The 27,883-nt window shown below is 46.0% G+C and overlaps 1 protein-coding gene across 1 annotated transcript; it reads right to left on the minus strand.

The window, feature by feature from the left end:
* Window positions 1-5,072: 5,072 nt before the first annotated feature.
* LOC124553931 (trithorax group protein osa-like) lies at window positions 5,073-27,638 on the minus strand. Its single transcript, XM_047127951.1, has 4 exons — window positions 26,760-27,638; window positions 26,610-26,714; window positions 11,320-11,896; window positions 5,073-10,534 (listed from the first exon to the last, which is right to left on the minus strand). Exons 1-4 carry the CDS (start codon window positions 27,636-27,638, stop codon window positions 8,697-8,699), a joined length of 3,399 nt encoding a protein of 1,132 aa, XP_046983907.1. The 3' UTR covers window positions 5,073-8,696.
* Window positions 27,639-27,883: the final 245 nt, after the last annotated feature.

The raw sequence follows: 27,883 nt of genomic DNA on the forward strand, positions 1-27,883 counted from the left end.
TAATGCACATGTGACCTTGAGAAATAGATAAAAGTAACACGGTCTTATGTCAGGCGAACAAGGTCAGTAGTCTAAGACTGGGCCGCTGTACATCGCTGGGAACCTCGTAACAGACAATGCGGTATGAGCCTGTGCGTTGTCTTCATGTAGAACCCGTGCCTTTTCCTTTCACAATTCAAATCTTTTCTTTTTTTCTTATTTTCTCATGAAGTTGAGGTAGAACCTCAAGGTAGTAATCTTCAGTAATAGTTTGAGGTTCAGGAACCCGGTGAAGATACACACTTGCCTGAATACGGAAGAAACAGCCACCACCTTTTTGTATCGTGATTTGCTCATTCGAGCTTTTTCCACTCTCAATAGAGTTGGGCCCTTCCATTGAGCGGGACGGCGCTCAGTTTCTGGATCATAAGTGAGAAACCACTCTTTCCAAAAAATTGTCACTTGTATTCGAAGTGTCAGTGCAAATATTTTATGACCACACTTTTCTCATGTTAAACTCGGTATGTAACATTTGCCTTATCCGTTCTTGATCAATTCCCATGGTTTCATCAATCGATCGAATGCTGAACTTTTTCGATATTTTAATCTATTTTTAATGTTGAATGGCGTTCGTGTCCGTGTCGTATTCACCATGCTGGAAACGTCTCAACCACTCAAAAACTCCCGCTCTTGCTACATGACAATTTATGCCAGCCTTCACATGCTGATGAATTTTTCTGCTTCTTACGCTGTTCCTCAGATTTGTATGTACAGGGTTATTTTAAATTATGCACCTATTTTCAAAACTTCGTATTTATCCAGGTAGAAGTCCATGTATGAAGTCTTACCTTTTAGTTGGTTCAAATGGCTCTGACCACTATGGGAGTTAACTTCTCTGGTCATAAGTCCCCTAGAACTGAGAACTATTTAAACCTAACTTACCTAAGGACATCACACACATCCATGCCCGAGGCAGGATTTGAACCTGCGACCGTAGCGGTCGCGCAGTTGCAGACTGTAGCGCCTAGAACCGCTCGGCCAAGCCGGACGGGTTAACACCTCAGAAAACAATCATGTAACACGAGTCACTGAACACTAGTTTCTCGCTTCTTTAGGAAAATTCCCCTCCTTTTATTCCATGTAATGGCGCTACAACTGTCAGCTAATGCTACTTTCTGACCAACACCCCCTCTTGCTACATGAGGATTTATGCCAGCCTTCACATGCTGATGAACTTTTCTGCTTCTTACGCTGTTCCTCAGATTTGTATGTACAGGGTTATTCTAAATTATGCACCTACTTTCAAAACTTCGTACTTATCCAGGTAGAAGTCCAAAATGAACAAGCTTTATACCCATGAAAACAAGAAGTTTCTAAGTTTTTCATAATGTTTGATATCAATTTAATAATTTGTAATTAATTCGTTTTTAATAATTAGATATGTGATTAATGTTCAATGTGGCCACCATTGGCAGCACAGCAAACATAGACGCGGTAGCCAAACTCGTCCCACACACGTGGAAGCGTATCCGCTGTTGCTGAGTGCACGACAGCAGTGATCCGGTTCCGCAGATCTTTCAGAGTGGTCAGTAGAGACAGGACATAACAGCTTCCTTCACACAAATCCATCAGAAATAGTGGCAGGGTGTGCAATCAGGAGACCTCTGTGGCCAGAAATGTAGAGCCAGGTCCTCAAGTCTCCTGCGACCGATCCAGCACTGAGGAACGGAGTCATTCAAAAAGCCACGTACATCACAGTGCCAATGGGCTGGAGCTCCATGCTGTTGGAAAATAAAGTACTGGGAATCTTCCATTAACTTAAGGAGACAGCCATTGTTCCAACATGTCCAGCTATGTGATTCCTGTTCCAGCTCTTTCCGCAAAGAAAAAAAATAAAGGCCCATAAACCATACGAGTATGGCGCAGAACGTGTTGATCTTCAGTGAGTTTCTTTCATGTTGCAATGGTGAATGTGGATTTTCCAAACCCCGTATGCGAACATTGTGTCTGTTGACTTTTCCATACGGTGGAACGCTGCTTCATCGCTAAAAATTACACACTGTAGAAATGCATCATCCTCCATCTTTACTAGCACACAACCACAAAATGCGAGACGCTTCTCTTTGTCATTGGGGTTTAGAGCCTGGGAAAGTTGTGACTGGTAGGGCCTGTACAGCAAACGTCGTCTCAACTTCCCACACAGTTGGTTGGGGTATTCCACGTCTCGACTGGCTCTATTCGGACTGTGCACAAAACTTTCTCGAATCTGTCGAACATCATCCTCTGACACACACGGTCGTCTTATGGTTTTTTCCTTTGCCCACACTCCCAGAGTATGCTTAAATTGCTTAAACCAACGGCTAATGCTAATGGAAGTTGGTGGTTGAATACTGAATTTGGTATGAAATGCCCAGTGCACTACAATTTGCGACTCACTTTTTCCGAACTCAAGAACGCAGAAAACTTTGTGCTCCTCAGTCGCTATCTCACTGACAGTGAAACGGAATGGTGGGCGTGTTCCGTGCGAACTCTACCGGCCGCTTGTAAAATCTTCACCACCCGCCCGCCAAAAACCTGGAAACTTCCACTTTTCATTTTGGATTTGTACTTGAATACAAATTTTTGAAAATGGTTCCATTATTTAAAATAACTACTTGAATACATACATTTTTTGAAAATGGCTCCATCATTTGGAATAACCCTGTGCAGCTACATTTTCTCGCGACTATTTGAATTAAAGTTTAGCTGGTGACAACAATAGCAGGCCGATGCAGCCCCATCTATTGATGGTTTACGCTGCCACCGCCATCACTGTTTGGAATCTGCCGTCGTCAACATCAAGAAAATCCAGTTTGTTTATTTCGACTCTCAAATTTTCAACGAAAGTGTGACTATGTACTAACGCTTGCTCATTAGTTACGTTCATCCTGTATCATGGCAACTAATGCTCATTATATCGCATACGATTTACATTCGTTTTGTATAATGGGAGAGTCCGTTTTGACTAATGATAGAACTGTCATTGCACTGAAATTTTTCCCATTTTGTAAGACATAGTTCTTTTGTTCTGCTTTCCATTCACAAATCGAAATTAAGGTTATCTGTAGTTTTAACGATTACGATATCCCACAATCGATAAATCGCACTCGGTTGAGGTCGGCCAGTGTATTGAAGCGTTTACCTCTCGCATGAGACGTTGCTGTCTGGAGATTTTATTTTATTTTATTCTATTCTGTTCTAGCCTAGTGTGCACATCATGTCAAGTTGGTTGCACATGGCACACGCCGTGCTTTCACCACACGGCTGAAAATGTTAGTATTACTGTCATGCTCCAAAATTTGCCTTGAACATGATGTAACTGCCGTCTTTATTCATGATGTTTGCACAACTCTATGGGGGATCTGTTACGAAAACTGTTAACAATGCAAGTTGTAAAAAATTTAAATGTGTAACTACTACAGCTCTTATTTTTTGTTCAACTGCAGGTAACCTTATGTTCTTTTAATCAAAACCAATCATGGTATACTAGAAAGTACAGAAGTAGTGGTTTCTTTTCATTAACCATTGATAACGTACTTGTACCATTCAACTTCACCAGAACAGGAAAGGCGCTCAAGTAAAGAATGATGGCTTCATTTTCTTTTGGCTGATTTCAAGGAACAAGTGTCAATAGTTACACCTGGTGTATACTGGGAAACCGCCACCATAACGATAAGGTGAGCACAGAGCATTTCCAGATTGAAATTCTCCAATTTTGACAACTTTTCCTCAAACAACTTAAACCTACCTACTCTCTGAACTCTGTGTTGTTAATCAAATTCCATATTCCAATGAAATCGCTTTCCTTCTCTGTATCAAAGTAACCATCTAAAAATATAATGGATATCAATTTTTGGGACACTACAGTAAGTATTCAGTCTCTTACCAAATATTATTCCTGGAGCATAATATATGTCTTCAAAATCATTGACGCAGGTATATAAAACAATGGTGATTTCAGTATCACAAATTTCTGCACATTCCCATAAAGCACATAATTATATTGTGTATTGGTGATATTAGTTCCATGGATATTAGGCTGTCATTTGAGGCAAGTTTCTGTGCATCAACTTTCATCTCCAAGTGTTGCAGACACCCTCACCCTCAGAGGTTATGAATACTTTGCTAGTTACTTTTTGAAACAAGACCCTAAAACCATAATGACCAAAAACAAATATGAGTCACAATATGCTAACATTGTGTATTTAATAGTTTGTAAGTTCACAAATGCACAACAAATCATAACAGCATACTGTTTACAACTTTGTGTGATGTCATGTATATGATATGGGCACTTTCATTTTTTTGTGCTTAACATGATGTTCATATTATGTGGTTTTTTGTGTTGTTTGTATGTGCATTAAATGTATGTCAAGTGTGGCTGATTAATAACATAAGGTTATTCGTTTGTATTTCCTAACCCTCTTAAATAGTCCATACTATAGCTTCGTTACAAGTTACACATAATGCCTGCCCATTTGATTTCAGATGATTTCATGTTTGAAAATAGCGTCCCTAGAATTCTGATATTAGAGAGAGAGAGAGAGAGAGAGAGAGAGAGAGAGAGAGAGAGAGAGAGAGAGAGAATATTCCGTGTCTCTTGAGAAGGAGAACAAAACTACCCTCCTGCACAGCTTTTTCCTCTGGTTTTAAAGCAACAACACCAAGGTGGGAAAAGGTGAGAGACAGCTAAGTAGACATCACATTAGGCTGTACATATATATTTCTTTTTAAAAACATCACAATTACAAAAAAAATGACAATATAATTATAACCATTAGGATTTCAAACATAAAAAATATCGTTTCACCATTAATGTATCTACTAAACATCTTCATTTCATTCTTGTATTGCTATAAAACTGAATTCATCTTATTGTTTATTACTATTAAGATATGTCATCTTTGGATGCATCGAGGTAGAATAGCAGGTGACACACTTCGTGCCACAGAGGGATCGGCCAAACAAAAAACCGAACAGCATGGGAATGTAGGATTTTATCTAAATTTCTTCATAATCTCCTGTATGTGTGTGTGCGCGTATGGGGGGGGGGGGGGGGGGGGGGGGAGTCGGGAAATGACCTGCAATTCTCCAAGAAAAACCCATGGTGGAAGGACTTGTCACCTTACTGAAAAATACACCAACAAAAATGAAGAAACCTAGCTGAAATTCCTAAGCAAAAGGTCTGGACAATCAGAATTTGATACAAAGCAACTACTCAGAATCGCAGCACTGAGGAGCAACAGAGGAGAGGTAAGTATGAATGATGGACACATGTTTTATAAGCTATTTTCACGATCATGCAAATGTCGAATTTTAGTGAAATAAAGTTTCTGGAGCCTGTTAATGTTTCTTGTGTCTTTTCTGATGCAACTAGTATTGTACAGCATGGCAGTTTTCGTTTCTATATGTAATATTTGAATGCTCATTTTCAGTTGAGCATTTTATTTGTCATAGTTCCAAAATAATGTGGCTGTTTGCATGCTAAAAAACTAGTATAGTAGAAACAGGTATATGATGTCACTCCCAGCTATTTGAAATTACTAGTCTACATCAAAAATAAGACCCCAACATGTTCCGGTACAAGCTAAAAAAATCAGTGCACAAATATATGCAATATTTACAGGCACTAGGAAGTTTATTTCATTACTTGTACTGCAAGTTCTGAAAATTTTTGGACACCAGCTACGTATCACATTCAAATTCATCTCCCCACTGTTGCTAGAAAAAACTGAATCTTGTCAAGGCCTCTTTATATGAAAAGAAATGGATCAGAACAGACTAATTCAGAAGCAGATAGGATACCTGCTACCTCCCACCATACCATTCCTCATGTTAATGCCGAAACTGCATAGGCTATTTTCAGAGGACTGTATGTACTGGCAGTTGGCTGACACGACAGAAAGCCAATTGCTGAAAGGGGAACGGGAAGGGGTAGCTATGCACAGCCAGCCTGATTACCTTGCATGTTCACAAAACATGCTTCTAGAGAAGAGATCAGGTCAGAACAAAACCAATTAACATTTGTGAGGTCGTGTCTTCGTCTGCTTGGCAAAACTGTTTAAGTGAAACAACGATTGTAAATGCGGACACCACCCTGTGCACTGAAATATACCATCACTGACACCCTTCATTCCCGAATTAGTGTTAAAACTTTATACTCCTCAATTGAAATATATCTTTAAAGCCTTGCAAGCGAATTCAGGAAGTTAAGCAGACCACATTCCTTTGAAATGATTACCCTACCACCCTCTGGCCTTCTAACAAGTCTCTATTGATTGTTCATTTCAGACAATTATGTGGAGAGAGGCTGATCTGACATTAGAGCACCAAGAGCTGGGGCAGCAATTCAACTAATTTGACTTTATAGGATGGAGAACCAGACTAAATACTAATATCAATTAAAATAAAGATCCGAAAGACAGTCTGGAATTATTAGGAAAGTGATCAGTTTGTTTTTGAAATTTATTCAGCAAAGCTTCTGTAACTGTGCACTCATTCATATTCAAAGCATTGAGGACCTTCACATTTCCTTGGCCCAGTAATCCTTTTCCGGGTCGAAAACACATTACTGATAAACTTATTAAGAAACCTTAAGGAAACAGAGAAAAAAATGTTACTAAACTCTGTATTTATTGATAAACCCTCTATTTTTAATGCTATATACAACAATAAAAATTACAAATAAAATCCCTGATGTTCTTCAGGAACCTTGTGTCTTTAATATAGAAATGGAAAATAATCTCAATTTATAATTAATAAACAATTTTAATCATAAATACCTGGGAGGAAGTAAGTACTCACCAGGTCAATATATTCTCTAATTTTCTCCCCCACTGGTAAATCGGCACAAAAGCCTTTTTCATAGGTCTCAATAATAAAGACCCTATAAAATGAGTATAAAACTGTGACTGGTATAATTCTGACAATAAACACGACATAGGAACAATACACAATGGAAGCTGGGCACCCATCCACAAATGTCATTGTGGACGACAGCTCTGAACTAGTGTGGGTGAATTAATCAACAGGCAGGGGCTCTTCCTAACTGTGCAAACTTGTTCTCAACCCAGATCACTAGATCACACAATGAAACATTTTCCCACCCTTCAGCCCAGAACAAAGCTCTGCAGTCATCAAAGCATCTATCACGGAAAGCATTGCCAATCAGTCCAAACTACTAAGAAAGGAGGACTCTACTACAAGCTGATACTGGCCAGGAACAACCCACAAAACTGTCAACAAGCCTCTCAATGAAGCAAGAAACAATGTCACTCTTCGTAAAAAATATATATACTAACAATAAACAGAACTATACTAAAACTATCAATATTGTCCAACTGCAGAATTTACATCAGCATAAATTACAAAACAGTACCTCCTGTGAAGGATGTTATAATAATAATGATAATGTTTGACCCCAGGTAAATAGGGGAACATGCTAAAAAATAAATTATTTCTCAAAAATGTGTGTATCCATAGCAACAGAATAATAGTAATAAAATTATTTCACACAATTCTTAACAACAAAGGAAAAATTTGTACAGGTGGAATGTATACACCTACTGTTATTTCTTTAAAAAAGCATAGAGTCAGAAGTTAGCTTTAAAACAAGCTTGTAAAGTGTGTGTTTTCTGCCTGAACTCATTATACTTATTAGGAAAATCTCATGTACAGGAACAATAGAAAACTCACTATAGAGTTACCATTACTTCATATAGTTGTCACATTTGCACAAGTTCATAGTCTAAGTCAAGATCCTGTCCTCGACATGTCTAGTTGCATCACAAAATAATCTGTCAGTGATCTCTCACACACACACACACACACACACACACACACACACACACACACACACACACACACACACACACACACAAAGATTTTATCAGAATGGAAAGGGCACCAGCAATATTGTTTGAGAGTCATCACTTTTGTATCCATTTGACTTATTTCACAACTGTCTTCAAGATACAGAGTAACACACTTTCCTAGTTGAGCAAGAAAAACGGTATGTTCACAATCTATGATGCCACTGGGGGATTAACCACATACCTGACGGATGTTTTCTCTCAATTTATAGCATAGCTCATACAAACTAAGGTACGCAATGTCCCACCTGAGTAACAGACACTATTTACAATTGTATCGGCTGAACAGATGAGGTGAAATCAATTTATCCACAGCCAGCAGAAAATGCTGTTGTCAGTATGTAACTCCTCATGAAGCAAGGAACAGACTGGCTTGTGAGCAAGCCAGATCAAAATCTACAGTTTAAGTATAACCTTGTCCATGCGTAAGTGGAACATTAGCTTCCACACCAGTGTGCAGTATCTTCCTCAGACATAAGAGCCCTACAGGCAGTAAAGTTACTAGAAGGACATATCTCCTCACATATCAAAGTAGATGCTGTTCCACCAGAGGAAGGAAAAACAAAAACAAAACAAAAAAAAACACTTACGCAGTTTTATACTTTTGCATATCCGATCACTTACAATGTCCAAGACTGTAATCGACTTTCATACACGTTAAAAGCTTCAGAATACCTTTGTGTTCAAGGTAATCTAGCTCCCAAATATTGTAGGGTCAGAGGCAGACAGCCCTCAGCATACACCCAATGTCCGATACCTGTAGTCCCAGGTAAATGTAGTCTAAGCTCGGGTGTCTGCTCTTTACATTTATTGTGCTGCAACCACAACCTGACCATAGCGCCGTGGAGACACACCTCGAGCTGCTCCGGGGACTCTGCGCCAGTGTGTCTCACAGTGCTTGAGCATGTGGTCCTTGCGGATAAAGCCCTTTCCACACACGTGGCACGCATACGGCTTGTCACCTGTGTGGATGCACATGTGGCGGCGCAGGTCGGTCTTGTGATTAAACTGCTTCGGGCACAATTCACACTTGTACGGTTTATCCCCAGCATGCTTGGAACAGTGCCCCTGGTACAGGTCGTCCGTGGCAAAGCGCTTGCCACACCGATTGCACTTGAAAGGCTTGTGACCCGAGTGAAACGACTTGTTGTGCTGGGTGAGGTAGCACGCCTTGTTGAAAACCTTACGGCATTCGAAACACTTGTGCTGGGGCCCACCGGACACTGTGGAGTGGGCGAAGGACCCCGAAGCACTGCTGCGAGCAGAAGAGTCGAATGCAGGTGGCGTCGTCGAGTCGGCCGAGCCACTAACTGTTTCGGGCCGCCGTTGTCTCGGCGGTGTGCTCCTCGCCGGGGGTGGCGTCGGGACACTGACCGGGTTTCCCTCACCGATGGCTTCCAGTGCTGCCACAGAAGGTGCAGCTGTCAGCATCAGGAGCAGTGGCTGTGGCTCCAACTGTTGGCTGTCTGCTTCTTCCACAGTAGAACAAGGAGTCTGTACCGGTGACGGTAGGTCACACCCTAACTCCTGCTTGAGGTTGAACCCCACCTGAGGAAGTTCTGCAGGGCTTCTCCCCTCTTGCTCGTAACCCAACTCCTCCTTGAGGTCGAAATCTCCCCGAGGTAGTTCCAGAGGGCTCGTCACTTCCTCAGTCTCGAACTTTATCTCACTCCCCAGGTCGGGAACTATCGCGTCTGTGACATACTTGTGCTCGTCGTACGGTGTCTCGAGCAGGTCCAGCTGGCACCCACTAGATGCGATGCCAGAGAAGGAGGTACCGACCTTCCCTGCAGTCGAGTTGTCCAAGTCGCCGTCATCGCCGTCGATGTCAGCACCGATGTCGTCGGCACTGGCAGTAACGGTGGTGGTTTCGGTCCCCCCCACGTTCCCTTCAGCTCCTACCAGCTGCCCGAAGGATGTAGGCTGGTGGTGGAGCTGTGCAAAGCCAGGCAGTGAGAACAACCCGTCAAAGGGGTGGTACTGCCGCAGGCCTTCCAGGTCACTGCTACCAGAAGGGAGGCCTGAAGAAGCCAGGCTCTGCCCCCGAGCCAGCGGGATCAGTGTCGGCACTGGTCCGGCGGCGCTCAGGCTCGAAGAAACGTGGGGGGTGTTCGCGTTTGGGTGATGCTGTGCCAGATGGGGGTACAGCTGTTGCTGAAGAAGGTGCTGCTGCTGTTGCTGGTACAGCTGCTGCTGTGTCTGTTGTTGTTGGGAATGCTGAGGTATGTCGAGTCCGCAACCATTGCTGTGGGGTTTGTAGAACTGGTCCGTTCCTAGCCCCGGCACCACTTGCTGTTGTGATTGCTGCTGCTGTGGCGGCTGCTGCTGCTGCTGCTGCTGCTGCTGTTGTTGTTGCTGTTGTTGTTGTTGTTGTTGCTGCTGCTGGAAGGTATGCAACTGGTGTGGGAAGAGCGTAAGACCCGCCCCTCCACCAGCCACTGGGGGTGGTTGTCCTAGTAGTTGAGGGGGCGGTGCCTGCTGTTGCTGCTGAAGAGGTGACACCTGAGCTAATGCTGGAGCCGGTGGTGGCTGCTGCTGGGGTGTGATGCGCCCACCACCACTGCTGCTGCCAAAGGAATCGTCACCGCCTCCGGGGCTGGGGGCAGATGCCGGAGAGGATGCAGCTGAGCGGTGGTTGGTTGTACCTGCGGGCACAATCACATATTTTCTGAGGGGCCTAATACTGGAAATCTACCAGTCTGCTAAGGCCTGGTTGGATCATTTGACACAAGTTACAAAGTCTAGGCATTATGATTGGTATTTATTTCAAAAAGTGGAATCCTATTTCTGAGCAGTGGGTATGCAATCCTGATGCAGTGGAATGGTTTGGATCAGAACTTCAACTAGATCTACAATAACACCAAATCAAGTCACAGCACGAATACTGGAAATTGTCACGGCTGTATATACATTTATTTAAACATTTGTACAATGCAAAAAGGAACACAAACACACATACACAGACACGCGTGTTTCTCTGTGTCGAAATGTGAGTCTATACAGGTATGCAGGGAAACGATAGCCAACAAAGTCAAGGATGGTGCTTCTGTTTCTTCCCGAGATTGATATGAATGTGATCATGTGGAACACTGCTTCACAATATCTGGGTGAGCTGCTACTGCTGCAAAACCGCAGACCAACCAGGAATTTAGAATAATCAACGTAGTAATAGAAGGATTGTGCAATGCCACACTACTACTCACTTCTAAGTGTCAAAGCCCTTCAACTACCTACGTGACAGCTCGTGTTGCTAAGTTTCGAGTGACAAGGATTGCTATCAGAACACGTGAAGATATAGTCATCTGGAAGTGTGACAACACAGACGTGTCCACTCTCCTTTACGATCATTCGGATGATGGTGTCTCTACCACCAGTCTCTTAGCAAACTGAACCACATTCACCCAACAACCACCCGTACGGCCATACTCACCAGAAGCCGCTGCAGGATCAGGCTGCCCACTCTGCTTGACAGCATTCTTATGCAGTGTGGTGTTGTAGTGGCGCTTGAGGTGTCCCGAACTGGTGAACCACTTGTTGCACGCCGAGCAGTTGTACGTCTTAGGGCGGCGCAGCTCGTTCGCCTTCCAACTGCCGGAGGCCGCCGCAGGGGAGGAGGCGGTAGCAGCTGCCGGGGGTGTAGGTGCACCGTGGGAGGTGGGCGGAACTGTCCCCAGGGGGCTCCCCGGGGGCGGCTGGTGAGGCTGTTGGAAGAGCTGCTGGTGATGTGCCAGCTGGTGCTGTGCTTGGTGCTGGTGATGTTGCTGGTGCTGCTGCTGCAGCTCGAGGTAGTGGTGCGGCTGGAAGAAGGTGAGCTGTTGCTGCTGCAGTGGGAACTGCGGGTGGCCGTGCCCGTGCACGTCCATCATCACCAACTGCTGCTGCTGGTGGTGCTGGTGCTGCTGGTGCGGCACGTGGTGCAGCAGCTGCGTGTGGTGTGCACCACCCCACAGGGAGCCGGGGTGCAGCCCGTGAACCCCGTGGGGAGCGTCTCCCTCGTACACGTGCACCTGAAAGGTCATCTACAATTAGATTTCAACTACTACCGTGGGGGCTATTCGTGCTGTAACCATTAGTTGACAAATGCCCATAGAGACAGATTATACTAAGGAAATGATTTCTGGAAAAGCAGAAACTGCTGACAACCAGTCTGAAATAAGTGTTTCTGAAGACTCTGCCTAGAGTAGAGCCTGGTATGAAGTGTGAAGTGGGTGAAACAAGATCAGACAAGACGAGAACAGTTATGAAATGTGGTGTTACAGAAAGATGCTGATCATCATATGGGCACAATATGACAAGAAAGGAATCAGTTGATAGTAATCAAGAAATTATTAATTTTGTAATGGGGTGACGTATACTGGGTAAATATTTTGGGTGAAACCCTAGGCTTGACTACAAGCAACCAGAATCAAATGGATGTAGACTGGATCACTTACTCAAAGATAGATAGACAATAACTGAAGATCACAAGAACAACAACAACAACAACAAAAACAATTAAAACACGAATATATGAGGCAGGAAAGAACTTACTGTCACGAAAGCTGAGTGATTAAATAGCATTACATACCAGGACATGAATTGCACACACTGCCATCGTCATTTCCTGTTATGATTTTGAAACCTTGCTACCAGAGGTTATTATGTATTATGTAGGGATGGAAAAACAACACTGGGAAAAAGAGTGGGTAGAGGGCTGTGGACTATCCTGACAGTGGCCTTGTCTGCATTATTTTCACTGTGTCAGACAGCTAAGCCTGCGGTAATTTCCTGGACCCATACTCAGGAAGATAGGAGGCTTGAGTCACCACCTGGCAATCCATGTAGAGTAGTGACTGACTATATTGTTTAAATTTTCCGATACCAGGGCTGTTCATAAATCAACTCTTAATCTGCTGCTAAAAATTGAAAAAAGTGCTTGTGTATTCACATTGCTTGCATAGCTCGAAACGATAGTTTGAAGCTGGTATTGTATCCATCAGCTACCTGTTGACTTTTGTGAGTAAGAAACAAATAGCTGTAATTGACAATTTAAGTCTCCCCCACTTCTGAGGGGGGTTCTGTCATTCAATTCCCACACACAGGAAGAACCAAATTGTCATCAAAATTCACCATTGATTGTGCCTTTTGTAAGGCGATGCAGCTCTGACAGATGGTTATGTAAGGGAATGATGGAGAAAATTTTAGGCTAGTTGTACAAGTTTTCGTGATGAAAATGGTCAAGAAAGACATTCAGATGTGATGAGTTCCACGATTGCTGACGCTCGATCAAAAACGGACTCGTGTGAAGTGTTGCAAGGATGGTTTGCAGCTGTTCAGGAAGAATCCACAGGACTTTAAGCGTCATTTCGTCACTGTGGATGAAACATGGATAAATTACTATACTTCTGAGGCCAAAGAACAATCTTACCAATGGGTTACCAAGGGAGAATCTGCACCAAAAAAGCCGAAGACCGGAAAGGTTATGGCAACTCTGTTTTGGGGTTATCTGCACAACTCTCTTGTGGGATTCGCAAGGGATTATCCTAATCGATTATCTGCAGAAGGGTAAACTCTTACAGGTGGATATTATTCATCGTTATTGGACCGTCTGAAAACCGAGCTGCAGGAAAAACGCCAGCAATTGGACCGCAAAAAGTTCCTTTTCCATCACGACAATGCACAAGCACACACTTCAGCAGTTGTGTGTCGCAAAATTAATGGAAACAGGATTCCAACTCGTTTCACATCTCCCCCCCCCCCCCAATTCACCAGACTTGGCTCCCTCGTACTGTTTGTCACCCGGGTTCCCGGGTTCGATTCCCGGCGGGGTCAGGGCTTTTCCCTGCCTCGTGATGACTGGGTGTTGTGTGATGTCCTTAAGTTAGTTAGGTTTAAGTAGCTGAAGTTCTAGGGCACTGATGACCATAGATGGTAAGTCCCATAGTGCTCAGAGCCATTTGAACCATTTTTGAACTACTGTTTGTTCCCCAATTTGAAGAAATGGCTGGCAGGACAAAGACTATATTCAGATGAGAAGGTGATTGCAGCAACTAATAGCTATTTTGCAGACTTGGACAATTCCTATTATTTGGAAGGGATCAACAAATTAGAACAGCTTTGGACGAAGTGTATAAGTCTAAAAGAAGACTATGTCGAAAAATAAAATACGTTTACCCCATTAAGTAGTTTTTATTTTTGCACATCCCTCGTAGCGAACAGGAGTGGTACGGGTGTGTGAGCTGTCCACCGGCCACGTGCACAGCACGCTCGACCTCTGAAGCAGGATGGGCAGGCGAGTTGCCCATGCCTAGAGGCCACAACAGGGTCCGCACCTACCGCAGTGAACACTGCGGAATTAGCTGAAATTTATGCTTGAACAGACTAGTCCTGTTAGCTGTAGCTTCTTAAAGACATTAATGCTAAGAGCCTGGACCGACGCAGCCAAGCAGATGCAGTATTGTGTTATTCCTCAAAAGCCTTTGACTCTTGCGATTTCAATCGTTAGTAAGGTAAGTGTGAACATAACGGAGAGTGAGGCGAAATTTGTAAATGCACTACGGGTGTTTTCGTAAGTAAGTAAGAGCACAGCATGTTATCTTGGATGGAAAGTTAGGGGTGAAAGTAGCTTCTGAGGGGACACACGGACGTAGGTGTTTCAGCAGCCCATACAGGCACTATAGGCTGTCCTCATTTATCTTGGTTTCAATTTATAAACGATATTCCAGCCCGATGTATTTTTGCCATAATGTGTTTCCCCACGCACCTGAGAAGATAGTGCAGTGTTTCGCGTGCGAGTGCATTTAAAACAAATGGTTTAAAGCAGCATTTGCAAATGTACTGAGGCGTCACTTACCGTTCGGTGTGACCACGACAGTGGCATGCTACAGGACTACAGGATGGGTGGGTGGGGGGGGGGGGGGGGGAGAACATGTTTCAAAGGGAATTTCTCTGGTATCAACTATCAAAGGATGGCCGCCGTCCGATGCTTTTGTTCGGGAATTAGCGTGGCATTTGGTCTGCTAATCACGGGGACCGAGCGGACACACTTCGACCCGGGCGCTCGGCACCGGCGCATCGCTTTGCGACACCCCGTAGGGTGCAGGCCAGCAGACAGCCGACGGCGGATGGCGCACGCTTCGCGATCCAAAGATTTTTAGCAGTGTAATTATGTGCAATGGGTGTTTCATGGCGGTATTCCTTGTGTGATCGGAATTAAAAAAGCGATCGATCTAATTACTTATTTTCTATGTATTATACAAGACCTGCACCTTCCCAAACAGCAGAGAATGATGAGCAAGAGAGATACAACCCCTGCAAAATGAATTTTTTTAATAAATAAACAATGTACTCTCTGCTATGTAATTGAATTTCCTGTCGTAAGATCCCTCCTCACCAGCACAGAGCCGCCAATTTCCAGATGTGTGCGTGTGCGTGCGCGCGTGCGTGCGTGCGTGCGGGAGGGGGGGATGAGGGGGGGGGGGTGTGTTTGGTAGGAGGGAGGGTAAAGTTGGGGGATTTACGAGAGGGGGAGAGGTTAATTAACTGATCAGGTTAATTAACTGGTCAGTTTAATTAACTGATCAGTTTAATTAAGTAGTCAACCAATAGGTTTGTCTCTGAATGTATACACACTAATAAGCTGTCCTGATGCCGGCCTTGCCCCTCTACTCTACAGGGTGAGGCGAAATTCGCGCACTCGGGCTTCGAAGCGTGACTCCTCACATGCCAGAGATTAAAAAATGTGTCTCGCAAAATTTCGTCCTGCGAGTACATCCAGCAGAAAAAGGAAGTTAGAGAGGCACTCTGGCGACACTGTAACCGTATGTGTGGCATCTAGCTCTGTCTGCAGCTATTAGTCGTGCTGTACCGTTGGTTTAGTGGAAAGAGTTTTGGGTCAGCATGCAGGAGGTCGATGGTTCGAACCTGGATTGAGGCATATATTTTTTTATTTGATAGATGTAGTCCAGGTGGTACTGCATCTGGCATCTTAATCGTCAACAGAGATTACAGCGGGTCCTCTAGAGAGCATTTGCACTTAGAAACTGCAATCACAGAAATGGAAGATCGGACAGCTTTGAAAGAAGCCCTTTCCACGTCATGGGCGTGAATTTATTCGCACCCCTTCATCTAATATACATGCGAAATATCTTTTCTTTGTACCCGCCCCCCCCCCCCTCCAATGGTCCCATAGATTAGTACCAATTATTATTCTTGCCGCATTCAGGTCCAGTGCATTTCGTTAGGGGCCTTACGCTGCCAGCATGGCTAGCAACGTCCTTTGTGACTGATGTCCAAATTCGGTTACTATTTTTATGTGTTATCACCATGGTCCCATCAATTACGCCTTTCAACATGCTGTATAGTACGTATCTCAATTATTTATAATAATTATTATTATTATTATATGGATGGAATTGTGGAAACATCACTTCCATTACCATTAGGAAAAACAGTATAATTCTAAACCGAACATTTCACAATTAGCAGTGTCCGGGATGAACCACGCAGAACAGTATTTGTCAGAGGGCTAATGTGCATTAGGTGGAACAGCGCACAGGACTGACGGCGTGTTTACACTGTGTGCGCTGTGCACCAGACAGAAACGATGAATGTGTGGATATGCTTCTAGTCCTTGGTGCATGTGATGACCGGGCTGGTGTTGCCGCTGCTGGACATCCTGGTCGACGCCATCCGGATAAAAATGTGTTTCGTCGTGTGGAGCTGCGCCTTAAGGAGTCAGCTTCTCTCCTACCACCACTGCGTGATAGAGGTCGTCCACGGACTCGCCACACGCCAGCTACTGACGAAGCTATACTGCAGGTCGTACACCAAGAACCTCAGCGAAATACACGTAGTGTACCCCTATCATCATGCTTTCGTGCAACATCTGCATCCTGCAGATCGCCATCAGTGTATGGAATTCCGTGAGTTCCAACAGGAAGCCAACAATGACTCTATAATACGGTCGGATGAAGCAGCATTCACTCGTGAGGGTGTCTTCTATATGCACAATGCCCACCATTGGTGTGAGGTTATCCCACACGTCACCCGAACCGTGGATATCAATTTCGCTATGGTACCAATGTCTGCGCCAGAATAATGCGTAACACGTGTTTGGATCCCTACATATTGCCTGACCGGTTCACTGCACGAAGGTATCATGCAATCCTCTCAGACTATCTGCCTCGTGCGCTGAAAGATGTTCCATTACATGTTCGCCAGAGGCTATGGTTCCAACATGATGGTGCACCTCCACACTACGAAATTAATGTGCGAAAGTATTTGGACAGAAAAATTTCCAGGGAAATGGCTCGAACATGGAGTTTCAGTTGTATGGCCACCGCGTTTGCCTGACATAAATCCCCAGGATTTCTTCCTGTGGGGACACCTGAAGAATGTGTGCGCTCCACTCTGCTGACGAATGTGGAAGAATTGGTTGCGCGTGTTCACGCAGCTTCGCTGCGAATAGTCCAGAGCTGTATGATCCGGTGGGTTGCGGTATGTTTAGACGGGCAGGGATGTCGCTTTGAGCACCTGTTCTTTTTAGGACAACGTATCCTGCTGCAAAAGGCCATGCAGTCATTAATATAGACACAATTGTCACTGGTTGCTAATTTGCGACATCTGAGCGCTCATATTATATGTAATAAAAATAAGTAGATCCCTTATTATACTGTGCTATCATATTTAGCATCGCGAAACTGATATAGTTCTTGTAGTTACTCTGTCCTACGACAAGTCATTTGTTTCAACTGTCTATTTCTGTCTATTTCTAATTTGTCAGCTTTACAAGATGATGTAAATTTAGGAAACATGTGACCTAAGAAAGTACGAAATGTCAAAAAGAAATTAGAAAATAAAAAAATGCACCCCAGCCCAGGATCGAACCATCGACCTACTGCATGCTAACCCAAAGCTCTATCCACTGCACCAACTGTACAGCATAACTGACACCTTCTGAAAGAGGTAGTTACCATACATTTGGTAACACTGTTGCCAGATTGCCACTCTTTAATGTCCTTTTTTCTGCCGGATATACTTACGAAATTTCGTGAGAGACATTTTTTTATCGCTGGAATGTGAGAAGTCGCGCTGCAAGTAATGAATAAGCCACAGGATAAGACACCATTAATCTCTGGTACAGACCGAAATCAAGAATTGGTCCAACGTGGGGATCTCTGCTGGTGTGAAGTCACCAAGCATTATGCCCGGTGTTGACAACAGCAGGAAGCAGGGAAAGAACAAAGAAATACCAGTGAATGAGACAAGGCAGCAACAAAAAACAAAGTTCCTGGAGGAGAAGATTTAACTTCAAATGCAAAAATCAGATACTACAAAACAACTGAGACCATAACTATAGGGAGACATGATGTGGAACAACACTGTAAAGAGGAAAATACTGTGGTCATTAAACTGGATGTGAAAACATAGGGACATATTGTTCTGCAGTACGATGACAATATAGGAAAAAACCAAGGCTGAAGAGGGTATGGCTGGTGTGACGTAACTGGGATGAATGTGGAACAGAATGGACCAGAGAATGGGAGGGAACAGGTACAAGAGGAAAGACAGGAACCGAAGAGGGTTATTGAATCCGAGAAGTAGGTCAAATTGAGCATTAATGTGAAAGCAAAGGAAATCTGAAGAGGTACGTACATACTGACCAATAGGGCAGATACCAATAACAGAAGACGATAGAGAAGCACAAGTGCATCATACCAGAAGAGTCTGAAGATCACTGAAGAAGACAGACTGAACTCAAACAAAAACAGTGGAGTGCTTGCGATTAGAGCGCACGCCATATGTACCCGCTGATAAGACGATAAAGGAAGCATTAAAAGGCAGCCGAAGTCGGGATCGTCTTATACAACGGATTTAAAACATAGATTTAAATTTATATGAATTAAACCATTTTAAAATAAATTACTCAGAAATTATTTAAAATGCTGAAATCATTTAAGGTAAGCAGCTCCGTAGATACATTCTCACTTCCGTTGTCGAGAAGATCATAATACTGGTCCCACTCTGCACCTTCTGAATCAATTTCCACTTCGTCATCAGTATCACATAACAAATCGCCCTTACAGCGTTTGATTGCTGTTTCCAGTTCCACATTTCCCCATCATTTTATCACAAGATCACACAAAACATCAAGTGATGCAGCCCCTTTGGTAAATGACTTTTCGCCACTCATCAGCCAATTGTCCCTTTGTTCACGCATGTGGTCTCCTAATGGTTTGTTCAGAGATGTCTGAAGATTCTACCATCCAAGCCAAACCACCTGGTATTGCAGCGATGTTAGTATTGTTCATGCTATGTTATTTTTGGTGTTCTCAGTTAGGTGATAGCGAAGCATATCCCACACCAACAAACTTCGCCTCTGCCACACATTTTCCATCCAAAATTTTACACCATTGTCGTCCCTTTTCGTAAAAATATACAAAAATGCCTCGTGGAAATTTTAAGTTAAGAGCGGAGGAGCGGTTTTCAGCTTGAAAATGTCCATAAATTTTTTTTTCCATCTGCCATGCATATTAATACTACAGCAAACCTTTTCCTTTCGTGGCCCGTACTTCTGACTAACAGTTTTTCGCCTGTTATTTCCACAGTTCTATTGTTTATGATATCAAAGTTCATCGGCGTTTCACCCATATTTACAATATGAGATAGTGGAAAGTAGTTGTTTTGCCTCGTGCAAATAACAGACTTACGAAATCTCTTAATTTTGTGGTAAATATCTTTGAGTAATGTCTTCGAAATTTTTTCGTTCCATCTTGCTTCGTCTTTTCTTTTTATTGGTTCCATCATTAGGCACAAACTTCACAAATTTCACGCCGATTAAATGTACAATTAAACTTCTGGATACACAACACAACCTACCACAATACTTGTTAGCTGTACATATGAGTTCGTTACTCGACACGTGCTTCTACAGAAAAAACCGTAACATTGGTGAATGAGGATTTTGCTTTATGACGTGTGGAACCCAACCGTAGCAATTGTTTACGAGTACATAGCTTGTATGTCCACATAACTAAATATCCAATACGACGCTTTTATAAACACTCAAGCACATTACCATAGTGTGCGTATTATTTTCCAGATGTCCATTGATGTAAACTAAATTTACACGCCGTTAACAGTTTCGGAATCATCTTTTAGGATTGATATACAGTGAAAACTACTTGACGAAAATTTATACCTCATCTTATGTGAAGGTCGTCTTATCCGCAGAAATACTCGGTACGTAAACCACGGATGGCACGCACACCGTATACACCGATCAGCCAAAACATTATGAGCACCTACATAACATCCGGCATGTCCACCTCTGTCACGGATGACACCGGCCTCGGCAGGCTGCAAAAGGAGCTGGAACCACATCTGCACATACAAGTCACATAACTCCATTGAGTTCAGGAGAGAGGGGCGATGGAGCTCTGACGCCCCATCCAGTCACATCCCAGATGTGTTCTGTTGGCTTCATATCAGCCAGTCTGGGGACCAGCACATCAGTTGGAACTCGGTACTGTGCGCCTCGAGCCACTCCATCACACTCCTAGCCTTGTGACAAGGCGCATTATCTTGTTGGAAAATGCCACTGCAATTTAGGAACACGATTGGGGGGGCGTATTGCAACCAGTGTACGATACTCCTTGCCTTGCACGAGCTCTACTGGACACGTGGAGGCCCACGTGAATGTCTAGACTTCAGAAAACTTTTGGCAATGTTGACTGGAATACTCTCCTCCAACGAAGGTGACCGAGGTAAAACAGAGCGAGCGAAAGGCTATTTAGAATTTGTATAGAAAGCAGTTGGCAGTTATAAAGAGTGGAGGGACATGAAAGGGAAGCAATGGTTGGGCAGGGAGTGAGACAGGGTTGTAGCCTCTCCCCGATGTTATTCCATCTGTATATTGAGCAAGCAGTAAAGGAAACAAAAGAAAAATTCGGAGTAGGTATTAAAATCCATGGAGAAGAAATAAAAACTTTGAGGTTTGCCGATGACATTGTAATTGTGTCAGACACAGCAAAGGACCTGGAAGAGCGGATGAGCGAAATGGACAGTGTCTTTAAAGGAGGATATAAGATGAACATCAACAAAAGCAGAAGTGGGATAATGCAAAGTAGTCGAAATAAATGAGGTGACGCTGAGGCAATTAAATTAGGAAATGAGAGGTAGTAGTAGATTAAACTTCCTGGCCGATTAGAACTGTGTGCCAGACCGAGACTCGAGCTCGTGACCTTTCGTGGGCAAGTGCTCTACCAACTGAACTACCCAAGCACACCTCACGGCCCGTCCTCACAGGAAGTTTCCTATCAGCGCACACTCCGTTGCAGAGTGAAAGTCTCATTCCAGCAGTAGATGAGTTTCACTGTTTGGGCAGCAAACAAAATAACTGACGAAGTTGGTCCACAATGGAAAGAAAAGCTCTTCTGAAGAAGGAAAATGCGTTAAAATTGAGTATAGATTCAAGGGTCAGGAAGTGTTACGTGAAAGTATTTGTACGGAGTGTGGACATGTACGGAAGTGAAACATGGACGATAAATAGTCTGGAGAAGAAGAGAATAGACGCTTTCGAAATGTGGTGCTACTGAAGAATGCTGAAGATTAGATGGGTAGCTCACATAACTAATGAGGAGGTAATGGTTGGTTGGGGTTTAAGGGACTAAACAGCAAGGTCATCAGTCCCTTGTTTCAAATGTGGTCCATCCGATAGTGTGACATCTCAGAAATATCAGAACAATAATAGGGAAAATGGTAAAAATGTAAAAGGGCAGTCATGTTGTCAATGGTAAAAAAATGAGGTAAGTCAGCAAGAGAGCGAACCAAACACTATGCTGAAGGAGCAGAGGCAAGACCACCTGCAATCGCTAGAATGTAGTATGTATGGGAAAAGGGGACTAACCAATCCTTAAAAAAAGATAAAAACAGAGTAATAGGGGCAGAAAAGAGGATCTCGGTCAGGGAGTGGAGATGGGCATCTCCAATCACGGCTTACAGTGGGAGATAACTCAACACTCACCGCCCTGCCCCTGCACCAGAGAGAGATTAAAAACCTTAAAACTGAGAATAAAAACCACTTTCCCGGAGGAAACTGAGAACGAGGGAGACCATCTGGGAATCGTCAGCCAACATCAAAGATAAAGTGCGGGGGAGTCTGTACTTGGCACGCAGAGCCAAAATAAGGGGGCATTCAACCAAAATGTGGGCTACTGACTGGAAGGCTCCACAACCACAAAGTGGGGGTGGCTCATTACGCAAAAGAAAACCACTGGTCAGCATGGTATGGTCAATGTGGAGACGACTCAGTGTGGTCGAGTCCTTCCGCGAGAGGCGAAAGGAAGTACGTCACGGGTCTGGTGTCACCTTAATCGCACAAAGTTTATTAGACAGAGAAGTAGCCTCAAAAGAGCTGGCCCATGATTGTGCGAAGTGGAATTTGATGTGAAACCGTAAATCCACTGCAGGAGGGGTTACATAAAACGGGGGGTAAGTAACTGCTCCCCCAGCCAAACGATCAGCGAGCTCATTGCCTGGGACACCCACATGGCCAGGGACCCAAAGGAAGTCAACGAAACAAGCAGGACGGTGAATACCAGCGAGATGGTCATGGATGGCAGAGACCAAAGGATGGCGCGAAAAACACCGGTCAAGAGCCAGAAGGCCACTCATTCAGCCCATACATAACAAAACACGGTTGTGTTGGGACTGTTTAATAAAGGTAAGGGCCTGGAAAACTGGTATCAATTCCGCAGTCAACACCCCACATACAGGTGGCAGCAGATGATTTTCCGTTCCAACAGAGGACGTGAAGGCATACCACCCATGATGAGCAGATTTAGAGCCATCAGTGTAAAAATCAGCATCCCGAAACCCCCATAAAATTCGGCGGAAAACTGAACGGAACACCATCAGGGGGATGGAATCTTTCAGACCTCGGCAGAGATCCATCCGAGGAACTAACATAGGGGAGGGGGGGGGGGGGGAGGGAACGAGGAAGACAGGACAAGGAAGGAAGCTGAAAATCACGGTAAAGAGACGCAAGGCGGAGCCCAACCGGTAAACCCGCCTGAGGGCGGGAATCAGATTGGCAACATCCGTAGTCTGGGAACAGGATAGAAAAGGAAGGATGAGTGGGCGAGGAACAGACAGCGATTGCATAAGAAACCAGAAGCTGGGACCACCAAAGAGAACGGGGGGGGGGGGGGGGGGGAGATCCCAGCTTCAACTAGGAGACTATCAACAGGGCTAGTAGGGAAGGCACCAGTGGCCAAACGGATACCACAGTGGTGAACTGGATCCAGTACATGCAGTGTGGAAGGAGTAGCCGAACCATAAACTTGACAACCATAGTCCAAGCGAGACAGAACTAAAGCATGATAAAGATGGAAAAGGTAAGAGCGGTCCGCACCCACAAAAGGAGTGGGCAAGGAAGCGATGGACATTGAGTTTAACGAAACATCCTACCTTCACAAGTCTGAGGCAGCCAAGTGAGCTTCTTGTCGAAAAGAAGGCCCAGGAAACTAAACTGTTGGACCACAGGCAATCATTGTGCATCGAGATAGAGCTCTGGATCAGGGTGGATCGTAGTACCGTGACAGAAGTGGACCACCCGCGATTTTAAAGGAGAGAACTGAAACCTGTGTGAGAGGGTCCATGCAGAGGAACGCCGTATAGCTTCCTGGAGCTGCCACTCTGCAGAGGCCATCGAAGAGAAACTAACCCAAATGCAGAAATCATCCACATACAGAGCAGGGGCGACCAAAGGACCGACAGAGACCGCAAGTCCATTGATAGAAATGAGGAAAATAAGTACACTCAAGACAGAGCCCTGCGGGATGCCTGTCTTCTGGGTCCATGGAGAACTAAAAACAGTACCAACCCGAACCCTGAATGACCAATGGAACAGGAACTGGCGGATAAAAATCGAGAGTGGGTCCTGAAGACCCCACTGATGAAGGGTAAGTAAGATGTGATGGCGCCAGGCCATGTCATAGGCCTTGCGTAGGTCAAAAAATACTGCAACCAAATGGCGGCACTGGGAAAAACTTGCCGAACTGCAGATTCCAAGCGAAGTAAATGTTCGATTGGAGACTGTCCCCCTCGGAAGCCACACTGGTAAGGGGACAACAGATTCCGAGATTCGAGGACCCAATTGAGCCGACGGGCTACCAACCGCTCAAGTAACTTACAAACAACATTTGGCTGACTAATTGGCCGATAGCTTTCGACAAACAGGGGGTTCTTACCAGGCTTAAGGACAGGAACCATGATGCTATCCCTCCACTGAGAAGGAAGTCACCCTGGAGCCAGATATGGTTAAACACCTGGAGAAGATGTTGCAGTTGTGGAGCACTGAGATGTTGAAGCAGTTGGTTATGAATGGAGTCTGGGCCAGGGGCCATATCATGAGAAGAAGAAAGTGCGGAAAGAAATTCCCATTCATTAAAAGGTTCGTTGTAAGATTCTGACTGACAAGGGGTAAAACATAAGGTGGAAGCTTCAGCCCGCTGTTCCTGGTGAACGAAAGCAGCCGAATACGAGGCTGATGTTGATGCCATTGCAAAATGGGTCGCAAGATGTTCCGCGAAAATCAACGTGTCCATACAAAGGCCATCTGGGAAATGAAGGCCTGGGAGGGTGGACTGCCAATGGCAACCTTGGACATAGGGACAGTAGAACAGAGGGAAGAAACAAATTGTTCCCAACATATCCGCTTGCTCTGTTTGATCAAATAACGGGCTTTAGCACGAAGGTAATAAGGCTGGCAACGGATGGGTGCCTCTTAAGCTGTTGCAAAGCTCGACAGCGATCACGAATGGCAATGGCCGTACTCCACCACGGGACTTGCCGGCGGCAAAATGGTCCACATGAGCGAGGTACAGCAAGAAGACATGTATACCTCTTACGAGCCTGTGTGTAGGTTGAATGATCAAGGGACTTACACTCCTGTACCTTCTTTTCCTTCTTATATAATGGGCAATCTGGTGAATGTCGAGAATGATTGCCATGACAATACACACACAGGAGGGAGAACACAGGGACCCCCTCACTGAGTGGACGTCCACAGTCACCACAGAGAGAGGTCTGCGAACAGCGGGAAGCCGTGTCCAAAACGCAAACACTTAAAACACCTCATATGAGGTGGGATGTATGGCTTCACCTCATATCGATAAACCATAATCTTTACTTTCTCAGGGAGGGTATCCCCTTGAAAGGCCAGGACAAAGGCACCAGTATCAATGCAATCGTCCTTAGGACCCTTCTGAACACGTCGAACAAAGTGAACACCCCGCCATCTGAGATTGTCCCGAAGTTCATCATCAGTTTGAAGGATGAGGTCTGTGAAAAATCACACCTTGAACCATATTTAGGGACTGGTGGGGGGTAATGGACACAGGAATTGTGCCAAGATGAGTACAGGCACAAAGGGCCGCAGATTTGGCAGCTGAAGCAGTTTTTATCAGCAACGAACCCGACTGCATCTTGCTCAGGGAGTCCACTTCGCCAAACTTGTCCTCAATGTGTTCCACAAGGAATAACGGTTTGACACTGGTGAAAGTATCCCCATCAGTCCGGGAGCAAACCAAGTAGTGGGGGGAAAGGTTTTGCCCCTAGCCGACAGGCCTGACCTCCTTCCCAGGGGTAAGAGAAACAGCACCGGAAGAAACAGTTCCACGCAGAGAGACGGCCTCAGAAGAACGGCCAGAGTTCTGCACCCGTATGCATTTCATTTGCATAATGTCCGCCCCAATACCACCCACTCCGATCAGGGGCTCCCCTCACAGGCGCCACCCAGCCACAGCGAGTGCCGTCTGGCACGGCGGCCATTGCCAGGAGTTCCGATGTTCCAGGATGACGAGCAACCACTCCGAGGCTCGCACGAGGTGGTCACAGCTCAGGTATCAGATGTGTGATCCCTGTGTGTTCAGGGGCTCAACCAAAAGGGTACATAGCGACCCCGCCACACGGGCTGGCCACTGTGCTGGCTATGCACCGTAGGATCAGACAACAATCTGATAGAAAAGGTGGAACGTACTAGGAGGGCACACGACGGAGACACTAGGTAAAGTGCTCTTCCCCAAATGGCTCACACTACGGAAGAGAAATTTAGTAATGGAGGTCAAAGCCAAGAGGGGGAGCAGGGAGTGCCAAAAGGAGGTGGTGATTACACAACAAAGCTAAACTGCAAAACCAACAGAACCAGGAGCATAGCGGGGGCCAACATAAGCAAGGACACCAAGAGAGGAGAGAGCGAGGGGGAAGGAGGGGAAGGGGAAGGAAATGCGGGCCCAGAAAGAAGGAAGGCTGCAATAGCCCAGGGCCCTGTGCTCGCCACGCACGTATCCAGAAGAGTTGTGGACCTCCTGGGAAGATGTGGAGGTATTGAATAGAATTGGAGAGAAGAGAAATTTGTGGCACAACTTGACTAGAAGAAGGGATCGGTTGGTAGGACATGTTCTGAGGCATCAAGGGATCACCAGTTCAGTACTCGAGGGCAGCATGGAGGGTAAAAATCTAAGAGGGAGACCAAGGGACGAATACACTAAGCAGATTCAGAGGGATGTAAGTCGCAGTAGTTACTCGGAGATGAAGAGGATGGAGTGAGGGGCCGAGAGAAGAGGGGAAAACCGACCCGAGAGAGGACAACCTGTATCCCCATACGCGATACCGTGCATAATGGAACTTTTATAGTAGAGATGAAGACAGAGAGATGTAGAGAGTGACAGTGCACACCTTGTGAGAGTCCAGGTCGAGGATCTCTGCCGTGGCCTCCTCCTCCGTCTTGGCGGGCCTCGGCGACGCCTCACGAGCGCGCCGCTCCACGTCGGTAGGCGAAGGCTGCGGGGCCGGCGACGCCGACGCAGACGCCGAGGACGTCGAGGCCGGACCGCCGTTGGCGGCCGACGGGGCGGCCACGGACGGCGTGGGCGGGTGCGCCGACGCCACGTGGTCGGCCAGCGCGCGGTCGCTCTCGCACACGTGGCCGCAGCGCTCGCACTGCGCCGGCGACGAGGGCGGTGGCGGCCTCGCCTGGGCCTGCGCTGGGGGCGTGCCCGCCTGCGGGGGCGGCGCGTGCTGGCGGTACGGGTGGAAGCGCAGTCCGGAGCCAGACGGAGGAGTCGAGGACGACACGCCCACGTCTCCGCCGCCCGGCACGAAGTGGTCCGGACCCGGGGAAGCTTGGTGGTGGTGCTGCTGCTGCTGCTGTTGGAGTTGCAGCTGGTGGTGGTAGACGGGGCCCTCCTGCTGCTGCTGCTGCTGCTGCTGCTGGTGAGGCAGCCCGGGGAACAGGGATCCGCTGCCGCCAGAGAAGGCGGGGTGCAGTGCCGGGTGGAAGGCTCCGCCGACCGAGGTCGGCGACTGCGCGGGCACGAAGCCGAATTGCGAGGCCGCCGAGGGCTCGAAGGGCGAGGGCGCGCCCTGCTGGGCGTAGTAGCCCCCGGAGGGCGGCCTCGGCGGCCCGGGCCCCGGAGATCCCTTGCTCTCCTCCGGCGACGACTGCTGCTGTGCGGGCCTCCGGCGCCGGCTGCTGGCCGAGGTGCCGGCGTGGTGCTGCTGGTGGTGGTTGTTGTTGTTGGCCTCCTCCCCAGGGACGCCCCTGGCGGCGGCGGTCGCCGTGGTGGCCCACTTGCTGAGTAGGTTCTCCTTGTGGTAGTGCAGGTGGACGTCCAGCGACTTGACGCTGTCGAAGTAGAGGCCACAGTCCTTGCAGTGGTTGGCCGGGCCGCCGGCGGACGCCGTGGCCGCGCCGTGCGCCGCCATAGCCACGTGCTCGCCGGGCTCTGCTACACTGCCACGGAGAAGTGGCGACCACTCCCGAACACAAAAGTCGAACTAAAACGGGAGAAAAGGGGGGAAACGAAAAACGCCCGGCACTAAGTGTGCCCAGCGAACTGAAAAAGTAAAAGAAAGTCAGTGGAGACTCGTCTTTCTGCGCTTCATACTCGTCGCACTAGAGCACTCTCTTCCTGCGGCGCAGTGACGTCCAGTGGGTGACAGGAACGGCG

The sequence above is a fragment of the Schistocerca americana genome, chromosome 11 (genome assembly GCF_021461395.2).
Source record: "Schistocerca americana isolate TAMUIC-IGC-003095 chromosome 11, iqSchAmer2.1, whole genome shotgun sequence".
Classification (NCBI taxonomy): Eukaryota; Metazoa; Arthropoda; class Insecta; order Orthoptera; family Acrididae; genus Schistocerca; species Schistocerca americana.

Excerpts from the sequence above, each read along its gene's own strand:
- LOC124553931 (XM_047127951.1), bottom strand. The coding sequence starts at position 27,638 with ATGGCGGCGCACGGCGCGGCCACGGCGTCCGCCGGCGGCCCGGCCAAC. Across the intron at positions 26,715-26,759 it reads CGGCCGCCAACGGCGGTCCG|CCTTCGCCTACCGACGTGGA; the intron begins GCCTCGACGTCC and ends CCGGCCCCGCAG. Across the intron at positions 11,897-26,609 it reads TCGACCTGGACTCTCACAAG|GTGCACGTGTACGAGGGAGA; the intron begins GTGTGCACTGTC and ends ATGACCTTTCAG.